This window comes from Kryptolebias marmoratus, linkage group LG14 (assembly GCF_001649575.2).
Source record: "Kryptolebias marmoratus isolate JLee-2015 linkage group LG14, ASM164957v2, whole genome shotgun sequence".
In the NCBI taxonomy this organism is placed as follows: Eukaryota; Metazoa; Chordata; class Actinopteri; order Cyprinodontiformes; family Rivulidae; genus Kryptolebias; species Kryptolebias marmoratus.
Window position 1 is genome coordinate 5,013,062 of NC_051443.1, and position 21,556 is coordinate 5,034,617.

General features: G+C 38.1%; 1 protein-coding gene across 1 annotated transcript; it reads left to right on the forward strand.

The window, feature by feature from the left end:
* The first annotated feature begins 5,573 nt into the window (after positions 1 to 5,573).
* Positions 5,574 to 21,399, forward strand: LOC108242594 (interleukin-31 receptor subunit alpha). Its single transcript, XM_017427522.3, has 16 exons — positions 5,574 to 5,734; positions 5,861 to 5,911; positions 6,575 to 6,631; positions 6,716 to 6,836; positions 6,934 to 7,082; positions 7,174 to 7,319; positions 7,852 to 7,993; positions 8,322 to 8,404; positions 8,488 to 8,695; positions 9,211 to 9,396; positions 14,049 to 14,180; positions 14,275 to 14,430; positions 18,481 to 18,624; positions 18,721 to 18,802; positions 18,911 to 18,992; positions 20,119 to 21,399. The coding sequence occupies exons 1-16, from the start codon at positions 5,653 to 5,655 to the stop codon at positions 20,569 to 20,571; spliced, it is 2,274 nt and encodes a 757-aa protein (XP_017283011.1). The 5' UTR covers positions 5,574 to 5,652; the 3' UTR covers positions 20,572 to 21,399.
* Positions 21,400 to 21,556: the final 157 nt, after the last annotated feature.

The window sequence follows — 21,556 nt, forward strand, 5'->3', positions numbered from 1 at the left end:
CATTATTTGTCACAAAGTTTGCCGCCACAGTTTTTGCGTAAACTCCAGAATCATGTTTACTTTTCTTTGTTTTGTGATCCCTGTGTTTAGTTGCATTACTTGTGTTTTCACCTGTGTCTCTTTGTGCCAGTGTTCTTTTCTCCTCAGTTAGTTTCAGCTCCTCTGTCCTGCCACGCCCATCTCATCTGTTCTTCATTCTTGGTTGGTCACAGCTGCAGTTGCTCTACCACTTTTCCCTCAGTCCATATATTCAGTCTGCATTCCCTCCATGCTCAGCAGTGCATTTTTGGTTTTATGTCACAGTTTGTTGATCCTCCTTGTGATTTCCTAGTTCTTTGTAAGTAGAGGTTTTTTTATTTATTTTTTTTTTATACATAATGAAAAGTTTACTTTTCGAGTTCCTCAAGTCCTGTCTGCATTGACAGTGAAAGCCTTTGACAATTACGAAATGCTTGTATGTATACACTTCAGTATACCATAAAAACATATGACAAAAAGATCTAGAAAATACTGAAGCAGCAAACATGGCGAAAACCAATACTTCTCATTCTCAAAACCTCTGACCACAGGCACATACTGATCTTTTTTTCGCAGATCCAAAAAAGATCCAGCTCACTAAAATGAGATGGCTCTTTCAGCTCCCAAACATATACTGTGAAGAAACGGCTCTAGATCCAAATGATCCAGATAAGTAACAGAATTTTTAATTCAATACCTGGTAGAAAAATGCAAACCAGCCACAAACATGGAGGCATGAGAGATGATCTGCCATTCTGATCCCTGATAAGAGACAAAGAAGAAGATCTCATAGGAAAATGCTGATTTCCATCAAATAAAAGCTCAAAAGCACCGATTTTATTGATGGTAACCGTTTCAATGAAAGGTTTTTGAAGGTGATGCGAAAAAATCGGTGCAAGTATGTTTTAACTCTCTTGATTTTTCTCAAAATTCAATTAAGTAGTTGTCAAAGGACCCAACGAGTGTCATGGAGTGAAGATTAAGGACCTAAAGTACAGACTTGAACAAAGGTAAACGGTGTGAAATAAACTAAATCCTTTAACAAACACAACAAAAGCTGACAGAGCAGCAACAAACTAACAATACAAACCAAAAAGTTTGGGGAAGAAAATGACTTAAAATATTTTAAGCACAAAGTTCTTCCTTTAGGGTAAACATATTCTTCTGGTTCAGTAAAAATGCAGCCTTTTATAGATAGTTCCTCTGTGGTGACATCAGTGACATTTTAAAATATCAGAAGACTTACGGTATGAGTGAAACGTCTTGCACTCCCTGAATTTAAATGTTAAGAACAGATCACTGCATTTTTAAACAGTTACATTTTTTGTATAAGTTTTGACATTTACAAAATTATTATTTCATCATGAAAGATATTAAATTTTGGGTTTAATGGCTTCAGCAGATTTGTTTTTGGTTTCTCAAAAGGATCATCCAAAACTATCCTGGAAATTAAAGTTTAACAAATTCTATTTACAGTGAGCATTTCAAAGCTAAACATAATAGGATACAAATTCATAAAACAAAGTTAGTTTTTTTTTTCATTTTTTCATTATTCTTTTCCTCACTGCTATAATGGAAATGATAAATGGTATAATACATTAACTATTTAATCAACAAACTGATTTTAAAATTCATTAATTAAATGCACTTGTAGGGTACCACCCCATCAGTCTCAAAAAACCCTGAACAAGTTTTTTATACTTAAAGTGACCATAAACCACACGTGACATGGTGTGCTGAGAATTAGTTTTAGCTTATTATTTTATGGAGAAGGAGGAGGGGGAATTATTATAGCAGGAGCAGACTGAATATTATTTCTAATACTCTTGTGCACCAGGACTTATCGCCACCATAGCAAATAGTTGGTCACCTTACAAGTGTTATTAAAAAGTGATGGTAGTTTATCATGCAAATTTCATTTCTTCACAGGATTATAGTAATATTGATTATAGATTATGGCTATTTGTCTGCGCTAAACTTGCTTAATTTTGAAACCATACTCTGATGTAACTGTACTGTGATGAATGTAATTCAATAAATGCCTGTGTTATTACTAGTCATGTGGCTTTTGTTTATCATTTATGATGCAGTGATAAGAAACTAACAATAAAGAAAGGCCAAATTTATTTTTTGTTTTACAGGAACAAAAACACTTACATTTCATTTTATTGTAAGGGAATGAGACATTACCAAGTTTTGGCAAAGACAATCCAATTTATATATTCATGCATATAGCTTATGAAACAATAAAATAAACAACAGAATTTCCTTTGACCTGAATGACCTCAATTTTGTAAGTTGAAACCACAACCAGAAGCTGGTTCACCACTTTTCATGGTTATGAGGAAATGTGTGACAGTTTTTGTCAGAGAAATTAATTCATTACCACAAGTAAAAGAATTGTTGATAAAGTCCTAGCAGCCAGTGGGTTTAGGTCCTTTGACTCTCAGTTGTCAGTAAGAGCTGCTGTGGGTCTAAGTCTCAGCTTGAGGAAGGACTCAACAAATAACCATCTCATCGCTGCAGTCTTTTTGAAGCCATGTATCTAGTTTTAGCAGTTTTTCATGAATAGCAGAGGACCTTGGCAAAGCTTTTACCAGAGCTAATCAGCATCTTTGACATCTTAACATTCGGCTGAAAATGTAAAGTCTGTCCTTCTGGGGTTTTCTTTCCGTGAATCAGATGAGAACAAGAAAACTTTTGACCTCCCCACTGGGGTTATCAAGGAAGTTCATTTGTGAGTTTCGCAGCTGCACATTGCTGTTTGTGTAACACTGTGTATGTGTAAGTGGGGAATATAAACTTACAAATTGAGTAAAAAAAACAAAAATGTTTGACACCAGCTAACCAGAACAGGTCTTTTCCACAAAGCAGTTAGTTTCCGACCAAGCTCCAAAATTAAGACCAAAATGTTTAAAAGAAACATTTTGTAATAAAAAGCACAAATGAAGCACATGTATGAGTGACAGATTCATGCAACTGTTGGGTTTTGTCTCACAATGTTAAGGCTCCAAATGATTTTCACTTTCAGCTACACAAAACAGCAAAAACATAAATGCCTGCATCACTGGGGATACATGTTGTTGAATAATTATTCAGTGGCTACACAATTTAGATAACCTATTAATTTGATTATATGCAGTAAACTACATAAAGTGAAGGCTAGCCGAAATTTCAGCCTGGCAGACTCACCCAGCTGTCCAGCATTTCTCATCTCGGATCATCGCTCCCAGCTGTCAAATCGCATCCAGGTGCAGGATATAAGCCTCCCCGTCCACGGCTCCTCCTGCTTGCCAGCCAAGTCTCGTCCCACCGCCTCCCCGATCTCCACCCTCCTTCGTGTGCTCATTTGGACTCCCCTTCCTCGTCCTCTACGCCACCACCAGGTCCGGGTCCCGGGGGATGACTACCCTAATCTCTCACCCTACTTCGATCATTCAAGCTCACAGCAGTTCTCTGCAAAATCGTCTTCTGCCGGGGCCCGAGCGCCAAAGACCTCTAACCAATAAAACATTCTAATTGTCTTTATCTCTCCGTGTGAGTCTCTCCAGGTTGAAATACCTTTTAACCAAATGCAATAATCTTGATTTGGTTTTACTCACTCACACACAGTTACTGAAGGTTAACCACACTATTATTAATCTGACCAAACTATTTGCCTAAACACTACATTATGACATTAGTTTTATATTTTTGGACGTAAACAGGAAATCTCTGGAAGTCTCAGAAAAGTCCCTCTCAATTCAAGTTTTATTTAATAACATGTTGTCACTCCAGTATTAATTTCCATTCTGTTGCTATTTTTTAAACTCTCTTCTTAAAAGCATCTTTTACTCATGTAACAATCTTTTTACATCCATCTTGGACTTTAGTTTTGCCTCTATTACAATCATCCCCTCAGACTCTGGCTGGCAAATTACTGCTGCTTGGGCTGTCAGATAAAATCAAGCTTTATTAATAAAGAGACTTTCAAACAACACAAGAGCTACCAGAGCATACCAGATATAAAAAGGCGTCAAACAAGCAAACAAAACCAACATATACAAGATCACTTAAACCATCAATAAGATGTGAAATGATTAAACAATGGGGACTGCAACGTAAAGAGACTGAAGAGATGAAGAAAACACAATTCTCTTGATGAGGAACAGATGTAGGTATTAAATATATAAATCATTCAGTGCAAACAATGATTCTACAAGTATTAGTAGAACTAAAACATTAAAGTAGGGGAGATAAAATTGAATATAAGTTAAAGTAAAAAAAAAAACGTTATCATTGTTTCCCTAAAAATAAACACAAAATTAATTAGAATTGAGTAAAATAAATACATAACATAATTACATTTAATAAAAAATAAATTCAGAGTCAAACTAGAAGTATAACAAAACTAACAGAAAGAAATTTGCATAAAACTTTGAAAAATTTGAAAGTTAATAACTTAACTAAACTCAAACTTTACAGGGGAGCTTTGAGTTTCGTTTTGGGTCCTGGATTTTTTGTCAGAATCTGAAATATAAACATGGCTATAACGCAATTAATTTCACAAATATTGAGCTAATATTTAATGTGGTAGTAGCTGAGAAACATTCCCATGTCTTATTCAAGGAGTTATATCGCCTAACATCTTTGCATAAAACTGGACTCAACCCTCTCTGTCTGTTAGAAAAATATCTTATGAACCCCTGGACAGATTTTAATGAACGTCTCAGAAAGTAATCACTGGATGTACATCGACAACTGAATAATTTTTAGAGTCAATCCAATTCAAGGTGGCTGCAACAGTTAGTTAATTAATCTTAGCCAACACATAAATGGCTATGACTTTTATGGCTACAATTTGGTGTGGTAGTAACTGAGAGTCATTCACAATGCATTTTGCAAGATCTTGTACAACAATAATCTCAAGGTTTGACTAAAAAGGCTAGAACTGTCTTTTTTCAACATAAGATAATTGTAGTTTAAAACACTGGCATCAAAGTCGGCAGGCAAATGGCTTTCATCATTGTCATTAGATGCTGCAGAGCTTTTTCATGTGAAAACAGGGCTATGAAAGTAAAAAACTCTGACCTTGTTTCAAACCTTTCCATTAGAGGTTACACTGTCTACCACTTACAGGAGCAGAATTTGTTGTTTTTACCTGAAATTTGCTCCCAGTTCTTTGAAAGCAAAGTGAGTGTGAAGAGCTGCTGAAATCACCAGGGAGAAACTCATTTCTTGTCTCATTTTGAATCATGATGAACCTTTCAGTAACTTCAGAAAAGAGTTTTCAGTAGCAATCAGGACCCATTCATTCAGTCACGTGAACAGAAACCTCTTGGTCATTTAACTTGCAAAGTGCAGACCAGAGAGCGTTTCTCATGTGCAGAGGCACAATCTTCTGTGTTGAACATCTCTATGTTAGGAAAGAAAAATTAGAAACATGTTAGTTATTTTTGCAGTATTACCGTTTCTTGTCAGTGTGGGGCCGCCTTGCTGAATGTGTCCCCGCCTCTCCATGCTTGGTGTAAAACTCCCTGATATTTCTTCCTCCTTCAGTCTCATGAGAGCAGCAGCAACTGTGTGCATCATGAATGGCAGCAGCTTGTGGGTGTAAGATTGGTGGTTTGAGTCTGTCACACAGTCGTTGGCAGCATGTTGGACCGTGGAGTTCAGCTGGTGTCTTTGCACCACAAGTGCTGTTTGTTTGGAAGCCACTCACAGGTTCTGATCTTTGGTAAGACATCTATACAATCAACCTTCTGTTTCTGGATAAGAAGTTTTTACTGTAGATATGTTTTGTACATATTTCTCTGTTTGTGGAACGTATCAGATTGTCATTCAGCTCTTGCTCATATTCAAGGTTTGATGCTTGTCTTCCACACTGCGCTCTCGCACATTCAAGCCTCTGGAGGTAGGATTGTGTTACTTTCTGTCAACATTCTGGAGCTTATTCTTAGTCTGTTACCTGTCTAATGTGCCCCCACCCCCACCCCACCCCGCCAATGATAACTTTGCTCATTTCCAAAAATAAACGTCTGAATACATTTCCCATGATGAGATAAAAGAGCTGTGAAGGAGCCCTGTTTCTCCTCTGTGTGTGAGTTCTTGTAACAATTGTAGGAGAAAAAAGATTACCAGTTTTGTTTTGTTCCTGTGTGCAGAGAGAGGAAAGATTAATTGTTCTGTTATTTCCAAGTGAGCCCGCTGAGCATGTCCCATTACGAACATGTTTAAAGCAGATCAGGAAGACGTTATTGTGTGCAGTATAGCCTGATCTGCACACTGACCTGGGGCACTTCCTAAAACACTTAGGAAAGTTTAGAGAGAGGTGCTAGGTGATTCTGTTAGTCACAAAATGATCGGGATTGGTTAGAATTCTCACATACACACCAATGTAATGACTTTCTTTAAAAGCGCCCTGTAAGAATCAGACAGTGGGATTTTTTGGAAATAAAATCCCCTGTGTTGGCTGAAGAAAAGAACCAGTGTCTGCTTCATTATTTCATTAAGTATTTTGTATCTGCTGAACCTCTCCTCCACACAATAACGAATCACTAATCGTGTTTCATTCCAGTGAAATGCAAGTCAAAAAACATTTCGGTTGAATTTCAACACTGTAGGATGCACCAAGGTAATAAAAACTCATCTAAACCCTCCTGCATTAGCTGCAAAATCCCATCTGAGACAGGAGTTGAATCTTTTTCTTCTTTTACAGATGGAGTCCGTGATTTAGACTGTTTTAGTAAACCCGAACAGGTTACGAAAAACTGCACTTGGAAACCTGGAAAACACACATCAAATAACACATACACACTCATCCTACAACAACGCAGAAGGTTTTGTTCCTTCTAAAAATATATATCACTGTCATTTTTGTGTTACTGGGATTTTTTTTTTTTTTTAAACATTTGTTGTTTTTGTTTGTTTCATCAGAAGCTGCTACATTTTCTACAACATCACTAAATTCTATGAAATGATCAACAAAGTGTTTACTGGTTATGACATGAAAGTGGAGGTTTTTGAAAATGCTGACACATCAAAATGCACAAAAGCAGCTTTCAGTGGTTCACCAAATCATATGAGTAAGTCTAGATGGAACTTTTTTTTTATTTTAAACAATTTATGTCTGACAGATCTAAACATCTTGCTTGTCTTTTATTCAAACTATTTCAGTACGCTGTGACCCTCCCAGCTCTGTGAACTTCAGTCGCCACTCGGGAAAACTGAACATGAGTGTGAGCTGGAATAAAGTCGAAGAAAAGTTCATCAAATATTTTTCCGTGAGATTTAAAGAAGTTGGTGACTCTTCATGGAACAAGGTCAGGACAAATATTTATTTCAGCTTTAATTAATCAATAAAAACTGCATTCTGATCACAGAACCAGAATTTATATAAATGTGATAATAATATTCCAGTCTGGACCAAGTAATGAAACAAGTGATTAAATTAGAAAAATTCTATAGAAATTTCCAAAATTCCAACAAAATTTTGTAATGATCTAAGTTAAGAAAAATACCTGCATTGTGATGTATGAACTGTATAAAACATGTAAAGAGAACCAAGATCTGAAAAAATGTTAAAGCTGCTGCCAGTGACCCAATATGGTTGCCATGGTAACTGCACACTTGTGTCTCTCATTCCCTGACTGCCAAGTTAATGAGAGGCAAACAAAAAAGTAAGCCTCAAGCAAACAGTCACTGTCAGGTGTTAAAATTAGTTCGACAGAAATGAGAGAGACACTGGGTGAAACAAGACAGAAATGTCTAAACCTGTGAACTTGTTCTCATCTTGGTTCGAATAAAGTCAACTAATTAAGCTAACAAATTTATTCATGTCTGCTTTTTCCACAGTCATCCGTCCAATCTAAAGATAGAAACAATCTTAGTATGGAAAATCTAAGGCCCTCAGTAAAGTATGTTGCACAAATTCAATGTGTGCCTAATGACAAGTGTTCACAGTGTCCATGGAGTGAAGATCACATCGTCCAATCAGGTGAGAACTTCACGTCTGTTTTGAGCCAAGTTCATGTTGAGAAATGAAAATATAATTCTGGTCACACCTTGAAACAGCTTTATGTGTATGGACTCCAAACGTCAATAAGTTGTAGATGTACATCAAGTGAATACTTTCTGTAAATTTATTTAGAATTCATCCTGTGGTTCATGAGAGCTTTTGCTAACAGATAAATGAACACACAGAGATTAACATGGGAAATAACTTTTTTGTGACAGAAATCCTATGACCAAACTGTTTTAAAAATTTTATTAGCACATGTAATGATGAAGCAGAGAACTGTTTCACTGTAAATAAAATCTTTCAGAACTCAAAACACAACCTGTCATCATCGGCTTTGAAGAAACAGCTGACAAACCAGGTCGCCGGTGGATTTCTGTAACCTGGAAGGTATTTCTTACATCTGTCAACTCAGAGTTGATGTAAATACAACAGGAAATGGAAAAAGACAGTAAAGCCCTGTTGTCTGGTAGTTCCCAGCAGAGGAGAATCGTAACGGCTACAAAGTGACCATTTGGAAGACGTCGGGAGAGGCTCCACAAGACAAGAAGAAAACCTTCAAACCTGAAATCAGACTGCTCCTCTCTTATTCAGCTTATCAACTCAAAATCAGCGCATTCAACAAAGCCAGTGACTCCCCATCTGTCAGCCTCATGATTCCACAGCAAGAAAACATGACCAGTAAGAACCCACTCTAATCCAAGCTTCTTTTTTAGTTTAAATAAATGAACATAAGCTAAATTCAAAATGCAGTATGATTGCTGAGAGCTGACCGACTGCTAAAGAAGCTGCACTGTATTATTAAAGTTAAAAAAGCACAACCAAAATGAAAAAAGAACCTTTAACTAAAAGGTACAATTAGCAAAACCATAGCTAAAAGTTCAAATGAGCAAAATTGTGTCAAAAAGCTCAAATTATTTAAACCAAAGCTAAAAGCTAAAGCAAGTATGTAGTACATATGAATACCAAAAGTTAGAGCACCCATCTCCTGAATGAGCTAAAAATTTTAAACCCTGAATAGTTAAAATGGCTAAATTTATGTAGTAGTAGTTAGAGTATGTTTTTTAGTTAGATGCTAAAAAACATACAAAAAACCCAATCAGGAACCAATAGTGTGAATGTTGTCTCAGAATTCAAACAATGAATGACATGTTGGAAATATCAGGTTATTTATCTGTCTAACCTCTGTTCTACAGATGTAGGAGACAGGAGGCTGAATGTGACCATCTACAACAGCACATCTCTGACACTTTCTTGGAAACATGATCTCATCAAAGAGTTTGTGTGTTATTCAGTGGAGTGGGGGAAAAAGGGGCATTCTGCGCTTTACAAGTCCTTTTATGAGAATACCAACAACTACAGGAACTTATCTCATCTACCAGGTGTGTCATCATTCACACATTTGCTCAGAGAAAATCTAGGAACAGTAATGACTATACCTTGTTCTGTTTTGTTACAAAGTGCAGAAAATGTTTATTTCCATGTTGTCATATTCAGGCAATAAGTTAAATATACAAGAGTTAGACAATGAAACTAAAACACCTGTCATTTTAGTGTGGGAGGTTTCATGGCTAAATTGGACCAGTCTGGTGGCCAATCTTCATTAATTGCACATTGCACCAGTAAGAGCAGAGTGTGAAGGTTCAATTAGCAGGGTAAGAGCACAGTTTTGCTCAAAAGAGGAAAATTGTTGGTGCGCGTCTTGCTGGCGCATCTGTGACCAAGACAGCAAGTCTTTGGGTAATGTCAGCATACCACCAAGAAGGACGAACCACATCCAACAGGATTAACTGTGGATGCAAGAGGAAGCTGTCTGAAAGGGATGTTCCAGGTGTTTCAGTTTTATTGTCTAACCACTGTATATCCATCTATTATCTGATGCTTATTCTGGAGTTGGGTTGTGGGGGCAGCATCTTGAGGAGGGAAGCCAAGACATCTCTCTCCACAGGCACCTCTTTCAGTTCTTCCAGAAGGATTCCAAGGTGTTTCCAGGCCAGCTGAGAGACATAGTCTCTCCAGCATGTCCTACATCTCCTCCCAGTTGGACATGTCCTGAACACCTACTTATGAAGTATATGAACCATCTCAACTGGCTCCTTTTGATGTGGATGAGCAGCAGCTCTCCTCTGATTCCTTCCTGGATAACCATACTACTCACCCTATCTCTAAGGGAGAGCCCTAAAAGCTAATATTAGCTTTTAGGCTTGGTTTTGCTTATTTTGATCGCCTGTATCCACAATCTCATTTACTCAGTCACTAACCAAAGTTCATGACCATAGGTGAAGGTAGGAACGAAGATCAACTGGTAACTGGAGTTTTGCCTTATAGCTCAGAGTACGTAATGCTGCAGAAGCTGCATCGATCTCTCTGTCAATCTCACACTTTATTCTTCTGTCACTTGTGAACAGGACCCCAAAATACTCCTTCACTTGAGGCAGCACCTCACTCCCAACATGGAGAGAGCAATCTGCCCTTTTCCAACTGAGGACCATGGTCACAGATTTGGAGGTTCTGAATGTCATCCCAGCCATGATGCTGAACCTCATGGTGTGAATCACTCAAGTGAGAGCTGGAAATCATGGCATGATGGCACCAGCAGGACAATGTCATCTGCAAATAGCAGAGATAGAATTCTGAGGCCACCGAACAAGAGTCTGTAAACCAGACTCTCATAGCATTTAGGGACTGAATTGCACATAGTAACGGACCCCCAATACCATACTCATGGAGCACCCTCAACAGGGTAACTCAAGGAACACTGTTGAATGTCTTCTCCAAATCCACAAAGCACGTGTAGACTGTTTGGGCAAGCTCCTATGCCCTCTCAAGGACCCTAACAAGGGTAGAGAGTTAGTCCAATGTCCCATGGCCGGGACGGAGCCCGCATTGTTCCTTTTGAATCTGAGGTTCAGCAATCGACCGGACTCTCTTCTCCACCAACCCTGATTCCTGAATAGACCTTGCCAGGGAGGCTGAGGAGCATGATTTCCCTATAATTGGAGCCCCCCCATCAAAATCCCCTGGCAGAATGGTTAAATCCCCAGCTGGAGCACCTTCTAGCCCTCCCGCTAAGGACTCCAAGAAGGGTGAATACTCTGAACTATAGTTCGATGTATAGGCACAAACAACCCCACCCAAAGGCGCAGGGAAGCTACCCTACTGGGAAAAACTCCAAAGCACAGGAGCCAAACTGGGGGACTATAAGTAGCCCCACACCAGCACACACCTCTCACCATGAACAACTCCAGAGTGGAATAAGGCCCAGCTCCTCTCTGTGTGTTGAGCTGAAACCAACTATATCTAGTCAGTACCTCTCAACCTTGCGCACAAGTTCAGGCTCCTTCCCCTCCAGCAAGGTGATATTTCATGTCCCAAGAGCCAGATTTGATGAGTTAGGGTCAGAGCGCCAAGGTCTTTGCCTTCGGCTTCTACCCATGGCACTTGCACCCAACCAGTATGGCCCCTCCTGCAAGTGGCTGGCCCACAGGAAGGCAAACCCATGTAATTCCTTCAGATTGAGCTCGACCGTGCCTCATGGGTAAAGGACCATGCACTTACCAACAAACCCTTCTCCCAGGCCTGGCTCCAGAGTGAGGCCCTGGTAACCCACATCCAGGAAAGGGAGTTTCTTGCTGTCTTTTGTCCATACGAGTGGTTTTGAACTGCTCGTTGTCTGGCCTGTCACCTAGGACCAGTCTGCCTTGGGAGACCCCACTTTTGGCAACTGCCCCCCACAGCATAGCTCCCAGGATCATTCAGGCACACAAACTTACAATAGCAGTTCATGGAGGTTAAATATATAATAAAGTTTTATAACAGGTAACTGCTGTAAAGACCTAGTATTCCTTGAATGCATATTGCTCACCACCAAACATGGCAGAGTTGTCATGTTGGTTTCATGGGTTTTTCCCAAATCCCATTGATCAAATTTTGTCTACACTGTGCAACATACTGCAAACAAAGTTACAGAACACTATCTCTGATCAAGCTGCAAGTTTTGGTCTATAAATTGCATGTTTTATTTCATGATGAAATACAAGGCAAATTTTTTTAAAAGACTAGTAATAAGGGTGCTTCAGTTGCTTAATAATCAACAGATGAAGCAGCAAGCCTTGTTGTTGCTGTGTGTTGCTTTGCTCTCACTCATTGCTGTTGTAGATATATTTGCACACACGTGGCGTTGACGTCATCACAAAAACTGTTGTCAGGAAGCTCATTCTTAATGTTCTGAAAAGTAAACCGTGAGTTTCACACATTTTTTATGTCTCGTCTCCTCTGTAAATGAAACGGACAAAAAAGGGAAAAATGAACTTCATGTTTTATACTCTGAGAGTGTAACTCGAGCAGAAAATGTACCATAGTGAAGTACACGTGTAAACAGAAACTGCCAGCACATAAGCACTGCAGTGCTTGCATTACTATTTGTCAGCTAGTCTTTCATTTTTGTCATAGTTTTCAGTTCACTTTTCCTCCCACAGAGTTGGAAAAACACCAGTCAAAACAGTGGGCCCTATCAGTAAGTCTGTTATGACCTTTGGTATCAGTAGGATGCAGGTGAATTTGGCAAAAACTAGACTTAAAGGCCTAGAGTTCCTTAAAGGTATGCACATCACCTGCCACCTTTCATGCCAGTGTTTTGAACTAAGATCATCTGATGCTGAGAAATTAGGTTTTGGTCAAAACTTGAAAATAACATTGTGTGATCTCATGTGATATGACCAAACTTGATCTCAATATTAGTAAAACTGATTGAATTACAGCCATTTTTGTGTAGGCTAAAGTAGATTAGCTGTAGTGGCCATCTTGTTATTGGGTTGACTCCAAAAGGTAATTAGTTGTAGATGTGCAGCTAGTGATTACCTTCAAACAGTTTCAATAAAATCCCCTCAGTGGTTCATGAGATATTTTGCTAACGGACAGATAGGGTTGACTCCAACAACTATTGCCAAGGTTTTAAGCAAAGATGTTGCAAAAACATTTATTGAAAATGATGCTCAGCTACTGTCTCACCAAATTTCTATTAAACTGACAGAGTCATAGCCTTTTTTGTGATTGCTAAGATTGCTTTGCTGTGGCATCCATTTTGCATCAGCTTGAGTCCAAATGGTGATCAGTAGACATCGCTCCGATGACTACTTTCTGAAAGTTTCATTAAAATCTGTCCAGTGACTTATGAGATATTTTGCTAATGGTGAAAACAATTGTACATACACACCAACACAGGCAAAAACGTTTTTACTCTGCCTATCAAATTTAGCACAAAAAACAATATAGAGCAAACAGAAAGAGGTTTTAACTTGGAGTTTCAAAATAAAGCTTGAAGATACTTTTCCATTTTACAAATATTGAGCTGAAATTTGGTGTAGTAGTAGCTGGGAGTCATCCTGATGATTTACTCTAATCACTATCACATCTCGCAAGTTCTCACAGTATTGCATGATGGTGCATAACAAAACAGCTATATCTCAGTCTAAAACTCTGGTATGAAAGGTGGTGGGCCATATGCATTCTTCAAAGGAAATCTTATTATTTAGTTCAACAGATTCTTTTTGGTTCATTTTCCTATCATGGATGCCCCCTTACCTCCTGTAGAATATAAGCAAATTTGTCCTAATTAAAAATTTGAAGTTAAGGAAAACTGAAACAAAGCCTCTGCAGAATTTAGTATTAAAGCCCAAACAACAATAAAGGGCAAACAGGAAAGGGTTTCAACTTGTTTCAACTTGTTGTAGTTACTCTCCAAAATAGGAGTCTGGCTTTGTTGTAGTTTAGATTATTACAAAGAGAAGTCCCAAACTTTTTATCAGGCTTTATAGAAGAAAGTTAATGGATGTTGGAATTCCAGACAGTAGCCACATTAAAACTCTTAAACATTACCTCAGAAATAATCTATTTTTTTAAAGCAGTCCTGTTCAACTGTTGTTTAGGTTATTTTGTTATGACTGGTGGAGAAATCATTTTAGAAAAATATGTCCCTTTAAAAAAATAAGAGCAATAAAGTGTAAGTATTATCTTTTGTCTTCTAAAAACCCAGAACCCTTGGAGCCCTACAAGCGTTACAGCATGACACTGCACACACGGCCGTACAAAGACACGTGCAACATCAAGCGCATCAACGACAGCGAGAGCACCTACGGGACCACACTGTTTTATTTCAGACAAGGGTGTAAGTTAAAGTCTGCCTAACTTTACAGTCCAGATGTTTCCAAGCAGAGCAGAGAAAGCCTGATGTGATTGTTTTCATCATTCCATCCCCACAGCTCCTGTCAGCGCTCCCACAAACATCAGCTTCTCCAACGAAACGCTGGATTCGGTGGTGATGCAGTGGTCGTGTGTCCCGGAGGAAGACCTCAGAGGGTTCCTGCTGGGTTACATCATCCACTACATCGAGTATCACAACCTGGGCACAGAGAGCAGTAAGCAGCATCTACATGAAAACAAATCAGTTTCATCAGTAAAATCCAGACAAAAGCTGTAAATACATTAAAGGACAAGCATACCTTGATGCATATCACCCACCACCTTTCATACCAGAGTTTAGACTAAGATCATTATGTGTTTACAAATGACAAAGTTATAGCTGATTTAGTTGAAGCTTGAGAATCACATTATCTCCAATCTCAAACAAAGTTTCGCACAATCTATTAGCGCTCAGAGTATTTGTTAAGGATGACTCTTAGCTACTACCACATCAAATTTTAGCTCAATCTCTGTAAAACTGACTAAGGTATAGGCATTTTAATCTTGCCTACTATTGATTAGCTGTAGCAATCACTTTAAATTAGATTCAGTCCAAAAGTTCATCAGTTAAAGATGTACATCCAATAATTACTTTCTGAGAGTTTCATTAAAATCTGATCAGTGGCTCATGACATATTTTGCTAACCGACACAGCTTTGATTCTCAAAGTTTTAAATAAAAATGTGTGCAATGTACAGTGCTGAGAATATCTGTGTGAATTATGCTCAGTTACTGCACAAAACTTTAACTTGATATCCGTAAAATTGAATGAGTTATAGCTCTTTTCGTGTATTCTAAAATCAGTTGTCTATCGCAACCATTTTGAATTGGGGTGACTCCAAAAGATGATTACTTTTTGAGAGTTTCACTAAACTCCATTCAGTAGTAGATGAGATATTTTGCTAACAGACAGACAAACACACACACATGGTTATTAAGTTACTGCACTGACTTCAGGACTCAGTTTCTCCATCACCATCAGAAGTTTTCTGGTTTACCAGCTGTTTTTGACCCAATCAGTTAATGAGCAAGAGTCAGAGTGAAGTTTTCAGCTGAAGGTTTGTGTTTTTGACACAAACAGTGATTTAGAAACTGTTTTGAAGTTTCATCCTCTCTCTCTGAATGGGATAAATAAGTAAACATTTAGAAAACAGCTTATTGTTGTCATCCTGTTTTTCTTAATGTACAGCAAAAGTTGAACAATTATATTAGCATACGTATCCAAGTTTTCATCTGGTCCTCAGCATAAACACTTAAACAGATGACACTTGCATAATAGATTTATCAAGAAGTGTTGGAAGAACCGCAGTCAGTGTTTGTGTCTTCTTGCTACTCAGATACCTGCATGTATATTTAAAAACTTTGTCAGGTGCTTAAGTGTCGTCATTACCAGCTGCCGAAACTAAAAGGGTATTTGTGCCTGTGTGTTCATTTTGCTGTCCTGTTGGCAAGATATCTCATGAATCAGAGGACAGATTTTAATAAAACTTTCTGAAATTAAACAATGGATGTACATCTGTACCTGATTAAGCCTTGATGTCAAGTATTTTCAAGACGGCTGCCACAGTTAGGCCATTTTAGCCAACACAAAAATGGCTGTAATACAATCAGTCATACAGATTTTAAGCTATAATTTATATAGTTGCTGAGAGTCATTCTCAACACATACTCTGACCATGAACTTCTTTTTGAAAAATTGCCATTAACTACTGGAGTCGACTCTTTCTGTCTGTTAGTAAAAAATCTCTCGACCACCAGACAGACTTTAATAAAACTTTTAAAATATATTCATTGACTGTACATCTACAACTGGTTTATGTTTGAAGTCACCCCAATTCAAGATGGCCATTACAGCTAGGCAACTGTACCAAACACAGAAATGGCTATAATTCCGTTTTACAATAATTGAACTGAAAATGAGTGTGACAGTTGCTGAGAGTATTTTCCAATACATACGCCAAGCTCTACACATTGTGCAACATCTTTGTCTAAACTTCTGCTACTGGACAGATTTTAATAAAGCTCTCAGAGTAATCATTGTTTCCACTCATTATCTTGCAGAGTTCATTGAATTCAAGATGTCCACCACAGCTAACTGAACTTAGCCAACACAAATACGGCTATAACTTAGTCAAATTAACAGACTTTGAGCTAATGTTAGTGCTAACACATCTTGCAAGATCTCACATTACATTGTGTGTATATGTATATACGTACATACACATACACATACATATATATATATATATATATATATATATATATATATATATATATATATATACAGTGGCTATAGTCATTTTTCCAATATAAGATGATTTTAGTTTAAAATGCTGGAATGAAAGGTAGCGGGTGATATCATTCCTTCAAAGAACTTCTTGTTTTTGTTTGTGGCCCAGTTGAACTAAGACACGCTTCAGTTGCAAACCAAAGCTTATGAAAAAAATGAATAAAATGACACAAATACAAATTTGAAACCACTGATTATAGTTTGTTTTAGTTAAAGCTGTTCAAATTCATTTTTTTTCATTAATATACTCTTAATAGCCTTTTATGACAAAGTGAAAACAGAAGTTTATATAATTTTGTAAATGTATTCAAAAATATACATCCAAAATATCACAATTAGATAAATGCAGACCTTTATGCAACATTTTTAGAAATTTAGCTCAGGTTTCTTCCATTTCTCTGAGGTGTCCATACGTGGTAAATTAAATTGATTATACCTGGTCTTTAAATGCACACATATCTCTATAAAGAGCTCTCTAGCTGACACTCAGAGCAAAAACCAAACCATAAGGTCAAAGGAACTACCAACGCCATCCCAACACTGAAGCATGGTGGTGGCAGCATCATTGTGTGGGGATATTTTTTCAGCAACAGTACCTGCAGAGCCCAGAGACAGAACTGTTACAGGGCAACAAAAACCTTTCAGACTATATAAACTCCCTTAGAGCTCAATGGCCTCCATGATTCTCAAATAGAAGAAGTTTGGCACAACCAGGAGTCTTCCAATAGCTGGTAACTGAGACACACTGGGGAGGGTCTTAGTGAGAGAGGACACAAAGAACCAGAAGTTCCAGAACTAGAACTGCAGGTCTTCATTGATCTGGACTTTATGGCTTGATAGAAGCCTCTCCTCAGAGCAAAACACTGGAAAACCACTTGAAGGACTTCAGATAGTAACGAATAAGATCCTCTGGTCTAAAACCCAAATTGAATTGTTTGACCTCAATTCTAAACGTAATATCTGGAGGAAACCAGACACCACTCATCATCTGCCCAATACCATTCCAAGAGTGAATCATGGTAGTGGCAGCAGTATGTTGTGGGCATGGTATTTAGCAGCAGGGACTGGGAGACTGGACAGAGTTATGTGGAAGATGATTGGAGCAAAGAACAGAGATACCCTCAATGAAAACCTGTTCCACAAGACAAGGAGCCCAAACTCACAGAGAAGACACACAGGGGAGGCTAAGGGGGACTGAGTGAATGTCCTTGAGTTCCCTAACCAGTGACCTGACCTGAACCCTATAGAACATCTTAGGAGAACCAGAACATGACTCCACCATTAATTGGACTGGGCTGGGCCAGTTCAGGTGAGCAAAACTTGTCGTATCAGACCTAAAAAGACCCGAAGCTGCAAGTGCTACCAAGGGTTCCTTAACTCAGTACTAAGTAAAGGGTCTGATTACTTGTGGAAATGTGATCTTTCAGTTTATTTTTTTTATGAATTTACAAAATTATATAAAATCCTGTTTTCACTTTATCACTATGGGGTACTGAATTGAGAAAAAAAAGATGATAAAAGATTATAAAGTAACATCAGACTGAAACATAATGTAATCCAGCTGTAAAAAGTGAAGGAGGTCTGGGTACTTTCTGTGCTGTATATTTTACAAATGAATCCCACATAGGCATACATGATGCCTGAATATTTTCAATCTGGAACCTACACACAGCCACATACATAACACTGTAATCTTGCTGTACCTTGCTGTTAATGTTCGGCAGAAATGTCCACATGTAGTTTTAGTGGAAGGTTGAGTATTTTGTAGCCAAGTTGTTGTTTGAGCAACCCTCTCTGCAAAAAATAGGAATAACTTTGATTATAATTTTGTGTGTGTGTGTGTGTGTGTGTTTTCAGTCTCTTATAGGCTTTTGATGCTACTTGGAGGAAACAAGTAAACATTTATACCCTGAAACTAACATCTTTATATTTGCAGATATAACATTGGAACAAGAGTCTAACAGCTATGAACTGAAGAACCTGAAAAGTGGAACTGCGTACCAGGTCCAGATATCTGCCTTCACCTCTGCAGGAAGAGGAGTACAAAGTGCTCAAAGCTTCTTTAAAACACAACAAAACGGTCAGATAAACTCAATGGCTTGTGCTCAGCCAAATATTATTCAAAAAACATTCTTGTACTTAAAATGAACTCTTTGGATTTTATTTTTCTTCACAGGAAATATAAAACTGACTGGTCTAATTGCAGTCTTTGTAGTTGTGGCCACTTTACTGATGTTTGGGTCTCCAGTAATAAAAAGGTAGAACACACGCACACACAAAATACTGTATATGTGAAGTTGGTGGATGTCTGTATCTATCTTACTGTTCTAAATAACTCAGCAGTAACCTCTAACTAATCTGCTCAGGGTAAAAGCCATCATGTGGCCCAGCATACCCAACCCTGGAGACAGCAACGCAGTGCAGAAAATTGATGGGCCCGGTCAGCTGGTATGTGTCAGTGTACCATCAGTAAAGAATGTATTTCACTGGGCTGCAACTATTGGTGCCTAATTAGTGACTCAGAATTGCAAAAAAAAATAGGCAAATTTTCAGTTGCATTCTCAGTGTTTGTGCAAATTGAGTGGCCAATTTCCAACAATCTCAGCTTGCAAAACTGTATTCTCAGTCAGTGGTTCTCAAGTTGGGGTTGAGACCCCATTGTAGGTCATGAAACAACATCTGAGGGGTCTTGAGATAATTTACAGAAATCAAAAAAAGTTTAATGAGTGCTAATATAATATTTTGCCATAATTGTTACAAACTAGAAAAAAAACAGTAGACATAAACTGATAAAAAAAAAAACAGTTGTTTAGGCTATTTGTTCTGTCACACCAACAATAGTTGGGGTTGCAAGTCCATGCTACTGTTATTTTGTTGCTCAGAACCAAAAAAGTTTGGGAACCAATGTTCTAGGCCATGTACCCTATTTTGTTTCTCACCTCCATCACTGTACCCAACTAGGCTGCTTTGTACACATCCTGGCAGCTGACCCCACATTTAAGATTTAATCTACTGGAATACACTTTTGAAATGAAGAGAGGCAGATCTGAACCATTTTTTTTTTTAAATAACGAATATTTATCATGAGTGGGGCTTTTAGACCAGGACATTTAGGGCTGTAGCCTCAGGTGCTTGTTGTCATAAGAAGAGCTCCTGTACAGGTGTCAAAATACAACTCTAGTTCTATAAATTTTATAGAAACTAAATTGAGGGCCTAGTCAGATACTTTTTACAGATCATCTGGTCATTTTTGAATTTATGCTTTGTCAAAACGTAGTACCTTATCACTTGTGACCTTAATCATAGAGCACAAAGTATGGAGAAAGAGGCAAACCTATTCATCCAGGCTAGGCTAATAGCTTAATAGCTAGCCAAGCAAGGGCTTGTTTTTATTGTTTTTCTGGCTTATAAAACAACCCTTTCTCCAAAATGGCATACCAGCGTGAATGAACACTACATTAGTTGAAATTAAAATCTATACATTTACATAATGCTTTTAATTTACAACAATTTGATCCATTTCACCAGCCTGACTAAAGAAATGTCCTAAATCTCCTGACAATCTTTTTTTCAGGAGCTCCTCGAGGCCATAGCAACTCTAAAGGTGGAAGAATGGGACACAAAAAGTCTTCAGATACTTGAGAGGAAAGATGTGATTACTGCTGGGATGCTACAGTTGATGCTACCACTTCTCAGGACCTCAGAGGACCAGGACAATTCTCCAGAAATGACTTGCAACTGGATCCAGACGGATAGAGACAGCCCAGCTGAAGATAACCCACCGGACACATTAGATACGCAACAGATGGACCTCCAAAGTTCACCGTTACCTTTCACAGGAGACTATACAACAATGGAAATGTTCAAGCAGCTGATCCCTCAGGATGTGGAGAAGGACACCAGAGTTACTGCAGTCATCAAAAATGACCCGGACAACATGATGGTAAAAGCTCTGAGGATAGACTATGTAAGGCAATTCAGCACCAGTCCACCATCAGACAGTGAAGACATGTCCACTATTTTCTGATAAAAGTGGGACTGATGAGGATTGGAAACATCCGTAAAAAAAATGCATATCACCCACCACCTATCATACCCTAACATCTTATATTCAAAATGATAAAAGTTATGGCTGTTTTGGTCAAACCTTAAATACAATTTATGCAAGATCTCATGAGATACAGTGCAATAAGGTGTATTAGCTGTGGTGGCCATCTTATATCAGGTTTGCTTTAAAGGTTTATTAGTTGTAGATGAACATCCAGTGATTACTTTTTGAAAGTTTCATTAAAATCTGTTTATTGGTTCATGAGATATTTTTCTCACAGAGTTGACAACAATAATATAGTTTTGCAAAGAGAAGCACTCAGAGAATGTGTTTGGAATGACTCTACTACTAAATTGAAATTTAGCTCAATATGCGTTAAGCTGACTAAATTATAACCTTTTGTGTGTTTTCTTAAGTCACTTGGCTGCAGCAGCCATGTTGAATCAGTTTTTGATGTATATCCAATGATTACTATCTGACTTCCATTAAAACCTGCCCAGTGGTTGATGAGATATTTTGCTAACAGACAGGCAGAGCTGATGTCAATAGCTAGTGGCAAAGTTTTAAATAAATATCTCACAGGATATGTTAGGGCACGCATTTTTATTTTTTTTAGATCCATTTCAGATGCTACCATGCCAGAATTCTAGCTCAATATCGGTAAAACAGATCTCAAACCTCCTTTGTGTTCTCGAAGATCAATTAGCTGCGAGGCCATTTTGAACTGGGTTGACTAATATGTAATCAGTTGTAAATGCACATCTAATAATTACTCAATGCAAATTTCATTAAAATCTACTCAGTGTGCAAAAACCTCATTTTTGCCCATAAAAGATGTGTAATTTTCTTGGGGAATTTTGGCCAAAGTGCCAAAATATAATTTTTTTCCTCAAAGTTGTCTTATATGAGTTGGCAAGACTGGCTTCAACTGGAGGCTGTTTTGTGGTCTGAGCAGCAGAACTGG